Source organism: Rana temporaria, chromosome 13, assembly GCF_905171775.1.
Source record: "Rana temporaria chromosome 13, aRanTem1.1, whole genome shotgun sequence".
Classification (NCBI taxonomy): Eukaryota; Metazoa; Chordata; class Amphibia; order Anura; family Ranidae; genus Rana; species Rana temporaria.
Genome location: NC_053501.1, coordinates 33595362 through 33607894, shown reverse-complemented (window position 1 = coordinate 33607894; position 12533 = coordinate 33595362). Strand labels below are relative to the sequence as shown.

Sequence of the window (12533 nt, the reverse complement as noted above, 5' to 3'; positions counted from 1 at the left end):
TGGCAAACTCTTAAAAGAGTGAGAGAGAAAGCTGTGCATGATGTCATAAGCCTAGGCTAATGACCAGACAAGAAACAGGAAGTGTAAAGTTTGTGTCACCGGCGCAAAAATAAATCAATACATGTGTTTTTTTATGTGTTTCTTTCATTTTATGTGTCAGATCTGCTGCAGTCATAGATTGCCCACCGTTGGTGTGGGATAAAAATATGTTATTATAATGGATGACTGCGCCAACCCTAAAGCAATTCTTAGCAAATATACCTGCGACATTGAATACTAATTTACGTTCATCAATTATGAACCAATCATAATTATGAACCAGTCCGTGATGCACCACCACCTTCTAAAATGAACACTCACCGGAAACCAATAATAAAAAAGCCTTGATTTATGCCTGGATCAGCTTCTCCTCTCATTAGAATATATATGGGGTTTCCCAACCGGTATCTCAATATTCATTCTATGTATCTCCACTTTTGGGTGACCTTAAAATCTCATAGGAAACAAACGGCCATCATTGCGCAACAGTCTTTGCTTTAAATCATTAAAAAAAATGTATATGAATAATGCATTCACAAGGTATAGTGTCTTAGGACCGGCACTGAGTCTTTCCAGTGTTCCGTTTAGGCAGCTCCTAAAGACGCATGATTGGATGAAAAACGTGTAGAGGCTTCTGGGCAACGTCATGTCCTGTCCCTAACCCTCACGAAATCTAGGCTTGTACTGCACACCAGTTCCTGGAGACGGAACGGCGAGCACAGGCTTCAAATGGAATGGTCATGGCAGCTGTCAGGGTTCATAACCTTAGAAGTTGAGCAGTAGTAAAAGCCAATAGGTAGGGGACCAGTCTTGGGTACGTCTTCCCCTTCGTTAGTGCCTTTATGGCAGTAAAAGGTGTATCTGCCCTGACCCTGTCTCCGAGTTGGTGGTGTTCGGATGGAGGCCTACTTTATAGGTCATAGTTATTAATTGGTTGCCTACAAGGGGGGGGGGGTTAAGACTCCAATATACACTCAGTCTTTTGTTGGTTATTTGTTATGTATTTTTGTCATTTATATGGTTATTTATATTGATAACTTTGGTAAAAAAAAAAGTGCCTGCTGTGGCCATTAAATTCCAGTTAGTATGAGAGTCTTATTTTGGTTGTAAGGTGGGTAATAGTTTGGCCAGGCAGCTTGGGGGAGGCCTGAACTTCATCTTTTATATCCTAGTCAAGAGTACAGTTTTTCCACTATATAAAGGCAGCATTGCAGAAAATGTTTGCTTTAGGCAAAAAGAGCCCACGTTCCTTCTTTCTGCCATCAAGAGTCATGTGAAGTCTTCCCAGATTTAAAACCTGTGTGAGCAGTGCACTAGTAATATCATTATGTTATGCTCATAATGATGACCTTGGTTAGATTTAAAAAATAGACTATATACTGTACAACATATGTATAAATTTCCATTTTGTTTTTTATAGACTAATTATCTACATCCACTTTTTTCTTTTTATATATCTCTGTAAATTCTACATTTTCACCAATATTCTGTTTGAACATATTATAGTCTAGAAAAAAAATCTTGCATATACTTTCAATCGTAAATGCAGATAAAATACATAAAAAATTAAGTGCTTTAAAGACTTACCTCGTCCACATTTTCAAAGGCATTGATGATATCATAGGGTAAACAAGACAGCAGGTCTATTACAAACCATGTCTTCAAATAGTTCATTCTTATTAGTTTGGGGTCTGAAATGACCTCTCCCCCTGGGCCAACAAAAGTTGTATGGAAGTTCAAAACAATGTCCACAAGGAAAATAACATCCACCACGCTGTCCAACACAAGCCAAGCAATGTTGTTTTGTTTCGTTTTGAAGGAGACGTTGTAGGGTACCATGATTGCTGTGTAAAAAGTTAAAATGAGGATTACCCAGTCCCAGGTGGTCTTGAATGCACAGTAATGTAATATAATGTGTGGTGGGGTTTTTGGTGCTTCTTGCTTGTACTGAGGAAGGATATCGGAGCCCAGCTGCAAAACCTTGAAAATAAATAAAAAGAACAATAATTATAACTATAAAGAGTCAGTTCACCCACATTTAGATTCTGGTAGCTATCAACAAGTTTGGGTCATTTCCTCTTACCTGGAGACAACTACTGCTGCATCAGAAAATATCTTACACTCACAGCTGTGCTCTGCATATGTAAAACATTTGAACAAACTCTGGAGAAAGGTTTAGGGTGCCCATAGACTTGAGATCTTTATCGCATGCCAAAGCCAATTATGGTTGGTTGGATCAAGAGAATATGGAAGCCACTCTACAACATGTGAAGACGTATTGGTCTAAATAAGAGAGAAACACCAATTTGGTTGCTCTAATCTTCTAACAAGTACTAATGTAATCAAAGCTGGAATTACTTCTGTTGCTACGAACACAACCACTACACTTTCCCATGGCTTATATACAGCAGCTTCTTTGGCACAGGTATATGAGAGAACCAATCACTACAATCTCATAGAAGTTTAACATGGTATAATCATTTCAAAAGTGATTTGTCTATAGTTTTTTAATTGAGGTTTTATCAAAACAATACCCAATGATTCTTACATGAACAAAAAAACAAGTAAATGCTGGATCAGATTATCCAACAATGGACAAAAATAATGCATACAACATATAAAAACAGTCTAAAAAGACAGTCTAAAAGTCTATAGATAATTAGGGGCTGGAGAAAGGTACAACACTCAGGGTTGCCATCATATAGGAACAAAAACCAGGTTCTAGTAACACTGAAAAACACAAGGAGAGAGACGCCTCTGGGTGTAGATTTGTGACAATTTTCATTTTGTCCGGGACTAGTGTCATCAATCGTTCATTCAACATCAGCCATGGCGGGTTGGGTTTTAACATTTTCTTTTTTTGAATGAGTAACAAGGGGTACTATGAACACAAATCTCATTCCCCTGGGAAAAGGACGATGACTGCCCCCCTCCAATAATTAAGAGGGCTTCCAAATTCTGATAACCCACCCAGAGCCCACCCCACTTCAAATAAACCCTCACCTTCCTTTGGGGCACTAGATATGGGAATGAGGCCCTTGTCCCTCAACATGAGAGTATTTTGAATCCCCCCTCACTTTGCAGGGGTATCAGGGTTTGCGGGGGACACATTTTCAAAATCTGGAAGCTCCCTTATAATATATTATAATATAAGTGCCTCACCAAGCCTCCCTCCCTCCCCCCAAGGAAATGAATATAGGGCACATAGTTACCTTAGCTACTCTGTTACTTTGTTAAAAGTAAAAAAAAATCCACATGAGAAAGCCCTTAATTTGAAAAGAAAGAAAACAAACAATCGCCCCCAAATGTAAATCCAAAAAGTCTTTCACTTTGTCCAGTAGTTACAGCAACCCACCACGGATGTTTAGTTTGGGTCGAGCCAAGGTGGAACCTATACCTAATCTCTAGATTACAGTACAAACAGTTTAGTTTTGTCTCTAGAATTTTCACGATTCTACTTTTTTTACATTTTATGGTTCCTTTAAGATCAGAAACAGTTCCCTCCTATCTTGTAGAACTGCACATTAAAAGGGAAAATAAATAACAGACAAGTCTGGTTCCAGATTTCATATGATTACAACTGATCCAGTTTTCTGGATGGCTCTTGCCAAGGCAGTGCATCTCCTGATAGTAGGGATTGTTGAGAGGAAACATATGTTTGATGTTTCTGTCCTTTGATGCAATTCTAAAATAAGACCAAAGACTGAAAAATAAATTAAATAAATGTCCGAGATGCTACTCAAAAAGAGGTGTTAGCAACCATAGCCCTACAGCCACCTTCCACAGAAACAGGTAGGGATAAAGTTAGCTTTGCTAAATTTATATACATAGATTTTTTAAGCATAAGAGAGCTTTACTTTAAAATATACAGTACATATAGAGAGGTAAACAATTTATTATGTTATATAAATCTATGTTATATAAAGTCTTTTCATTTAAAGGGAGTCACAAAAGATTACCCCCACACACACACACACACACACACACACACACACACACGTACTCCTCTTCCCCTTGTCTCACCTGCTGAGCTTTCAAAAGAGCCTACAATTCTTCCTATTCGCCTTAATTAGGTAGTCTAGCTATTTAAAAAATGTACTACTACACAACAAAAAAAATCATGCAGATTTCACGTTTTCACGCTATAAATGCTTTGTGGTATAAAGATCCATTGATCCTGCCAGAAACCTATTGGGCTCCTAACTTTAAGTTTAAGCTGACAACACTGCCTTTCCTGCATTGAAGTTGTAAGCACTGCCCAGTTCTCTGGACAACAGAACATCTACCCTTATGTTATGGAGGTTAGGAGAGGAGGAGGTATTCTGTAGTCTAGCACTGAACTGAGCAGGACTTTAAAGTGGTTCGAAAAGGCTGAACATTTTTTATCTGCATGTATTCTATGCATGCAGGTAAAAAATCTTCAGTGTGCAGTTCCCCCTCCCCCCCCCCCCCCCCGAAATAACCCAAGCACAAACCCGATACAGCGATGTGCACAAGAGAAGATGCTCTCCTGGGTCTCTTGCCCCTCATTGGCTGTGACACAGCAGAAGAAGCCATTGGCTCCTGCTGCTGTCAATCACAGCCAGTAGCTGGGGGCAGGGACAAACCACAATCTGTGTGTCACATAGACAGAGACATGATTCAGGAGAAAGCACGCACAAATCCCCCAGGAGTGCTGGCGAAGGACCTGAGAAGAGAAGGATTGAGGCAACTAGTGCATAAAGCAGGTATGTATGACAGTTTTTTTTTTTTTTTTAACAAAAACAAGACTTTACAAAAGCTTTGAACACTGACAGGAATTTCAGTACAGCAGAGGCACTGTGTTTTCAACTGAAAGAGGTAGTTAGGAGCACATTGGCAGCACGATGGCTCAATGCACACTTGACTTGCAGCACTGGTGTCCTCGGTTAGAATCCCAACCAAAACACTACCTGCATGGAGTATGTATGTTCTACCTGTGCTTAAATGGGTTGCCTCCAGGTACTCCAGTTCCTCTCACACTCCAAAGATATGTGTTTAGTTAATTGGCTCCTATCTAAACTGGTCCTAGTATGTGTATTTATACATGTGAGATAAGTACCAAAGACAGCAATCTCCTTGGTGCAGTGACTGATGTGAATATACAATATGTAAAGTGCTGCGTAAACGGTCAGTGCTATATAAATACCTGTAATAACTAAATACAATTTCTAAAAGATAAACAGGCATTTCTTTTACTCTGTCTAGACATGCACTTTACAACTATTTTTTCCCTAAGTATCAATCCTGAGCCTACTGGCTGATACATGTAAAAAAATATTAACCACCTCACTAAAATAAAAAAGGATATAAATATATATATATATATATGCAAAAATATTGTATATTCCCAATAACCATGCTTGTCTAGAACCACTTAAAATGTCACTACTTAGGTAAATCCCTGTACATTACGTAGTATAGGTTCTCCTCAGCATGCATGCTTACAGTCATTACAGCAAGCATTGTAGGGCTTGCGGTGCCCATGGGAAGGCTGCAATGCAGCAAGAACATCAAACAGCTTTCTATTTTAAGGACTGCTTATCCAGCATACGAAAACCAACAAATATATGGATTTAGGCTGCTCCATTACATTGTAAAACATACAGATGGTGCTATTATCATGTCCACGTTTTACAAACTTTGTAGAACAGACACCCACGCCTTTGAAAAAAAAAAAAGCTTTTATCCTACATTTTGATTAGGTTCCAAAGGCTAACAACACTCTCTGAATTATTAATTAGGGCAATCTAACGATCTCATCACTACATGAATCATGCAGTATAGGACAGACCAAGTCCTATTACAAACCTTGTGCATGTTAGCCTTGCAGTGCAACCTAACCCCGAGGGGGATTAATTACTGATGTGCAAAGAAAAGAATGTCATATCTATCTAGAAGGCGTGTAGAGTTTTTAGAAAGTGCTCTATAATCTGATGCACTCTTTACACGAGTGATAAACTGTTACAAGAGAAGTGTTACCATTAAATGACCAGTAAACTGATAACACCATAGAAGTCCACGGAGTAGATAATACTTTAAATACTGGCCCCAGCCAAACCAGCATTCTCTGTTTTGTAGAGTAGTGAAGAGTTTATTGGCCCATCTGTTGCCAACTGTGACCTTATCTCCCCCCCAACTCACAGCTGTAACAAATGCAGATGATACTGTGACCCTTGATAAATGCTTAAAGGGTAAGTCCACTTTTGAGTGATAAAACATAGCAAAGAAAAAATAATATAGCACATATAATTGATATAATTGCGATATACGAGTCATATTGCAATTGAATTTTATTAAAAATTACCTTTCCTTTTCAATCTACAGCTCTGTCATTTTCTTCAAATACAATGCAAAATGGCTATTTAGAGGCGTTCTGTACACAGAATGTGTACAGAATGCCCCCCCCAGAAACATAGCTTCCTGCTTGTATGATTGACTCACTGATTTTTGGCAAAATTCTATACTAAGATAGTCAATTTTTAGGCATCCCCTGCAACAAAAATAACATTTTTGGTGAAATACTCCCAATAGGAAATCCCATCTAAAAGGATGCAGGCCCAGCAGCTTTCCTCATTAGTGCTCTTCAGGTGCTACAGCTGATAATTATAAAACCACTCCCAATAGACCCACTTTCCCACATGGACACAGATAAACATACAGGGATTTCTTCGGAATACTAAAAGGTAGGAATCTGCAACACAGTTTGCTGAAATTCTTGCAATGTACATAGATCACCCAAAGGGGAATGTTTTTCTCAACAAAAGTGGAGTTGCGCTTTAAGGGTCCTCACTCAGGATTTCAAGGTCTGGTGAGTTGGATGCCGCTGACCAGTGAGGGTGCAGGCTTAGTGAAGGTACGCCCAGACCCAAAGCATGCCGCACACCTCACCCAGCCAGAGTGGTAAGCAAGTAAAAGCAGCCTCAGCTTGATTCATCCAGACCATGTCTCCAACATGTTTCGCCCCACCTCAGGGGCTTAATCATGAATCGAGCTGAGGCTACTTTTACTGGCTTACCACTCAGGCCAGGTGAGGTGTGCAGCAGCCCGGCTACATCTTTCTCTTTTTGCAAAATGCAGAATTTCTTGCACCCTCTTCTGGATACTTAATAAAAATATATAACCTTAATCAAAGAGTTCTTAAAGTGCTGGTGTCACAACAAAATTATGGGAGATGCCATTATTGCATATTCTGAAACCGATAGCTGCCTGCGCGTGCCTGGTTTCCATACTTATGAGTCACAGACACAGAACAAGTATGCACAAAAACGTAAGGATACCTTTTTTATACTTGTTTCAGTTCAGTAACTCCAACATGTTGAAGCCAAAGCAATAGCAAACAACTAGCATTTGTAGATAGCAGAGATTTACACACAGATACTGTACTATATGGCCAAGAGTTTGTAAACACCTCTCCAAATTTTTTAGTTCAGGGGTATCCGCCGAAGGGCACTGTAAATGCTACAACAAACAAATACATTTTAGACAATGCAGCTTTTCCAACCTCATGAAAACACTTCGGGGAAGATTCTTAGGTGTTCTAGCAGGACTATCCTCTATGCACAAAGGTAGCAACATAAATACATAGTTGGACATGTTTTGTGTGTAGGAAATGGACCTCAACCCTACTGAACATCATAGAGATGAAGTGGAAAACTAATTGAGAGCCAGGTCTTCTTGTCCAATTTCAGAGCCCCAAAAAGCTCTTAGGTGAATGGGCACAAATTCCCACTGACAAACCCTAGAATCCTATGGAAAGCCTTCCCACAAGAGTGAAGGCAGTTATAGCTGCAAAGGGAAAGAGGCCAACTAATGAATGCCATTTGTCCAAAGAGCGTAGATGGGTGTGATGGTCAAATGTTGACAAACATTTGGCCATATGGTGTATTTCAGAACTCAACTTGAAGCTCTTATATTGATCAGGAGCATGGGTAGGTCACAGACACATAGGGTGTTATTTACGAAAGGCAAATCCACTTTGCACTACAAGTGCAAACTAAAAGTGCAAAATGCACTTGAAATTGCACTGAAAGTGGACTTGGAAGTGTAGTCACTGTAGATCCAACGGGGACACGAAAGGAAAACAAAAAACAGCATTTTAGCTTGCACATGATTGGATAATAAAATCAGCAGAGCTTCCCCTCATTTCAGATCTACCCCTCAGATTTACAGCGACTGCACTTCCAAGTGCAATTTCAAGTGCACTTGTAGTTTGCACTTGTAGTGCAAAGTGGATTTGCCTTTCATAATTAACCCCCATAGTATAAAAAAGGCAGCAGACACTATTATGTCTTTAGCTTCTCTACCATTCCAAAACACTTAAAAGGGTTGTAAAGGTAAAAAAAAAATCCCTAAATAGCTTCCTTTACCTTAGTGCAGTCCTCCTTCACTTACCTCATCCTTCAATTTTGCTTTTAAATGTCCTTATTTCTTCTGAGAAATCCTCACTTCCTGTTCTTCTGTCTGTAACTCCACACAGTAATGCGACACTTTCTCCCTGGTGTGGAGAAAGCCTCTTGAGGGGGGAGGACACTCACTACTTGGCAGATAGAGAAAGAAGCTGTGTGTTAATGGGCGTCCTGACACTCCTGCTCGCCCCCTCAAGAGGCTTTCTCCACACCAGGGAGAAAGCCTCGCATTACTGTGTGGAGTTACAGACAGAAGAACAGGAAGTGAGGTTTTCTCAGAAGAAATAAGGACATTTAAAAGCAAAATGGAAGGATGAGGTAAGTGAAGGAGGACTGCACTAAGGTAAAGGAAGCTATTTAGGGAAACTTTTTTTTACCTTTACAACCCCTTTAAGCTGCCTGTATTTTGCAGCTACTCTTTGTTTTGTTCCTGCCTTGTTATTTACTGTTTGCAGGTTCTGCTTACTGGCTCTTTAACTTTGTAAAATCAGCAAAAAAAAAGATAGATGGATAGTACAGAGGTACTACCACCATCATACCATATAAACTAGAGAATTTCCACTTCACAAAGCGGCTAATTTTAGAAACGCAATCATAAATTATTGTTATTTTAATTAGGTACAGGAATGCAATAAAGAACCTTTGTGCTCATGTTGGGAAATGTTTGAAGCTGCTCTGATTAGTAACAGCTCAGAAAAAGTGAGGAAAAGAAACAAATTAAAATATATTAATTGTTCTGCCATTTTAATAAGGCTGATGCATAAAAAAAAAACAAAAAAAAAAAACATTCTTTAACTGGGCCTTTATCTGCTAGAAATATGAAAATTATAATGGCTGTTAAATGCGCCTTGACCTTAAAATATACTGTATTTATTGGCGTGAAACACTCACTTTTTTACCCTGAATATAGAGAGTAAACTGTGCCTGTGTGTTATACGCATGGGGCTGTGGAAAGTTTTTTTCCTGAAACTTCCCTCTTAAAGTTAGGGTGCGTGTTATACGCCGATAAATAAGGTAACTAAAAGGCAAAAAAATAGTTTTTTGTTTTGGAGAGAATGGAGAGATTTTAAAACACCTGTCAGGTTTTTTTTGCCGTCTGTGACTCAGTTAGGGGGATTTACTCTTCCCTATTTGTTCGGTTTACCATTATCGAAGTAAAAGAAAATTCAAAATTTGGGGTTGTCCCCAGAAAAGAGATCGAAGACATATCTTCCAATGAGGAAACTAGTTCTGGTGACCTGGGGGGCCTCATGGGCTTCCCTTTATTCACAGGGATTTTCTCTCACTTCCTGGTTTGGCTATGGGACAGAAAGTGAAGGGAAATTTCCCCAATGGGACACAGATGGTAAAAAAAAAAAAACTGACAGAAGTTATTAATAGGGTTGTCCCGATACCACTTTTTTGAGACCGAGTACAAGTACGATACTTTTTTTCAAGTACTCTCCAATACCGATTACCCATACTTTTTTTTTATGTCATGTGACAGTGGCATTAAACATTTTACAATTTGGATGATTTTTTATAATTTTTTGTTTGTTTTTTTTACAGTGCTTTCTTCTTCTTTTTTTGGGGGGGGGGGTGAATTGTCAGTGTGTGTTTTTTATTTACATTTTTATTATTTTTTAAAATTCATTTTTTTTTATTGCAATTTATTTTATTTTCTATCAGCCCTGTTGGGGGGTCTTTGGTGAGATATCTCCCCTTATATCTGACATCTCCCCTTTGAGACAGAGAAGGGGACTAAGGACACAGATTCCCCAGTCCCTTTCTCTGCAGTCTCAGCTAAAATGAATGGAGAGAAGCTCCTCACCATTCATAAACTGAAGCATCGTAAACACAGGTAATGATGTTCAGTTATGTTCATTCGGAAAAGGTAGGAGCCGGATTTAGCGGCTCCTACCTCCGCTCTCCATCCTGACAGATCGAGGGGGTGGAGGAGAACATTGAGGGGGTAGAGCAGCACGGAGGGGGTAGAGCAGCACGGAGCGGGACACGGAGCACGGACTGCAGCAAGGAGGGGGACAAGGACCCGGAGGGGAACACACAGCATGGAGGGAGACACGAACCCGGAGGGGGAGAGCAGCACGGAGGAGGCTTTGTGGGGACTTACAAGCACTGCTGTATAACTTTAAAGCAGCTGAAAAGGGGGCAGATCAGTGCTTGCAACTCCCCTGCCGCACCGATCACCCTGACTGCCCAGGAATCGGGTGAAGCATCGGCGCATTTCCCTGAGTACAAGTACCTGGGGAAATGCTTGGTATCAGTACCAATACCTATACTAGTATAGGTATCGGGACAACCCTAGTTATTACCCTCCATTACTTGATCTAACACAAGGGAAAAAAAAGTTGTGCCTATAGTTCTACTTTAAAGTAGAACTATGGACCAAATAAAAACATATATGAAGTAGTCTATCGCGGACCTTAACATAGCAGTCTTTATGATAGCCCGTCCCGGGAGGCCGTCATATGATGCCTTCCCGTGCTCGCGCTGCCTGCATACCATCTGCGGGGCGCATCAGCGAATATCTGTAATTGTGTGTCCTTCGGATGCAGCTGATCACAGAACGGGGTAAAGAGACAATAATGTCGACTCTTCACCACATGATCAGCTGTGTCCAATTGCAGATGGTCACTTATGCAAACAGGATTTGCCAGTGTGTCAGCAACCATCCCCTTGCACGTGGGGAGAGCTGAAAAACCAGCAAATCCACACAAGTGACATCTGCACTGACAACCAGGGCACTAATCTTCAGTGATCTGATGATCAGTGCAGCTCCAATAGTACTGCCAATCTGTCACCAGTGCTACCAATCAGTGCCCTTTAGTGCTGCCTGTTAGTGATGCCTAGCAGTGTCATCAGTGCAGCCTCATCAGTGCACCATATCAGTGACCATCAGTGCAGCCTCGTCAGTGCACATCAGTGAAGGAGAAAAATTACTTATTTATTACTTCACATTTTTTGCTCTTTTTTAATTTTTTTTAGCAAAAAATAAAAAACCCAGTGATGGTTAAATACAACCAAAATAAAGCTCTATCTGTCTAAAAAAAAAAATATATATAAAAACTTTAGTTTGGGTACAGTGTTGCATGACCGTGCAACTGTCATTCATACTGCAACAGCACTGAAAGATGAAACCCTCTCTATTTGTCCTGTTGGCTATTCTCACCCAAAAAGGAAATTCATATTTATCAGTTGTCCCCAGAACAGGAGTACTGTGCTGTCATGGACATGCAATAATGTCTGGCAGCTTACCTTCTCCTCATGTGTCCATTAGAGGCCTGACTCTTCTGGCTGATTTTTTATCATCTCTCCTTTCTGTATGGCCCCACCCCAGGCCATCCTAGGAAGTCTATATTAACGGTTGCACTGCAGGTCTGCTCTGCTGTTCAACTTTGTTTGTTAGCTGTTCCTGTCTGCTGTGTGATACGTTAACCTTTCTGTGTACCGATTTTGGCTTGTCCCTGACTACTCTTGTTTGCCTGTGACCCTGACCTTTTGGCCTGTCCACTGGTTACCCTTGTCTGCCTGTTGCCCCGACCTCGGCTTACCCATCACTATCCCTTGTGTTCTCAGTGGCTGCTTCCCCTTTTTCCATACGGAGCGTGACCTGGGGGACCCCAGGGGTCGTGACCTGGGTTCAGCTGCAGCGAAGGCCATCCTCACCCCTAGAGGCTCTGGTGAACACCTGCTGGACCTTAGACTCCGCGCCCTGGGGAATCTTGGGTTCACGTTTCCTGTCCATCTGCAGCAGTCTGCTATTAGGTTCACTACTTTGTGGTGCACTCCTGTCTCCAACGGGGTGCATCTGTCACCTGACCACAGGTGACCTGACACGTACGAGGTGAATGGTTGGAAAACTGTCTAAATATATACAGCGTGAGAGGAATTCCTCCCTTACTCTCATTTTCTGTTCCATAACAGGAAGTGAAGAGGAATCTCCCTGAGGAAATACAGGAAACATAGTTTTACCTCTTCCCTACTCTATCCAAAACGAGAATACGGGGGAAAATATATATTAATATACAAATTACCGGTACTTTTAGTACAGATATAAGTCTTGCAGAG

General features: G+C 40.6%; 1 protein-coding gene across 1 annotated transcript in view; it reads right to left on the bottom strand.

The window, feature by feature from the left end:
• KCNH5 (potassium voltage-gated channel subfamily H member 5) overlaps window positions 1-12533 on the bottom strand; it is a 320226-nt gene that overhangs the window by 193485 nt on the left and 114208 nt on the right. The window contains exon 6 of the mRNA XM_040333059.1: window positions 1627-2019. Coding sequence (XP_040188993.1) covers window positions 1627-2019 — 393 coding nt within the window. The remainder of the gene's footprint in view (window positions 1-1626; window positions 2020-12533) is intronic.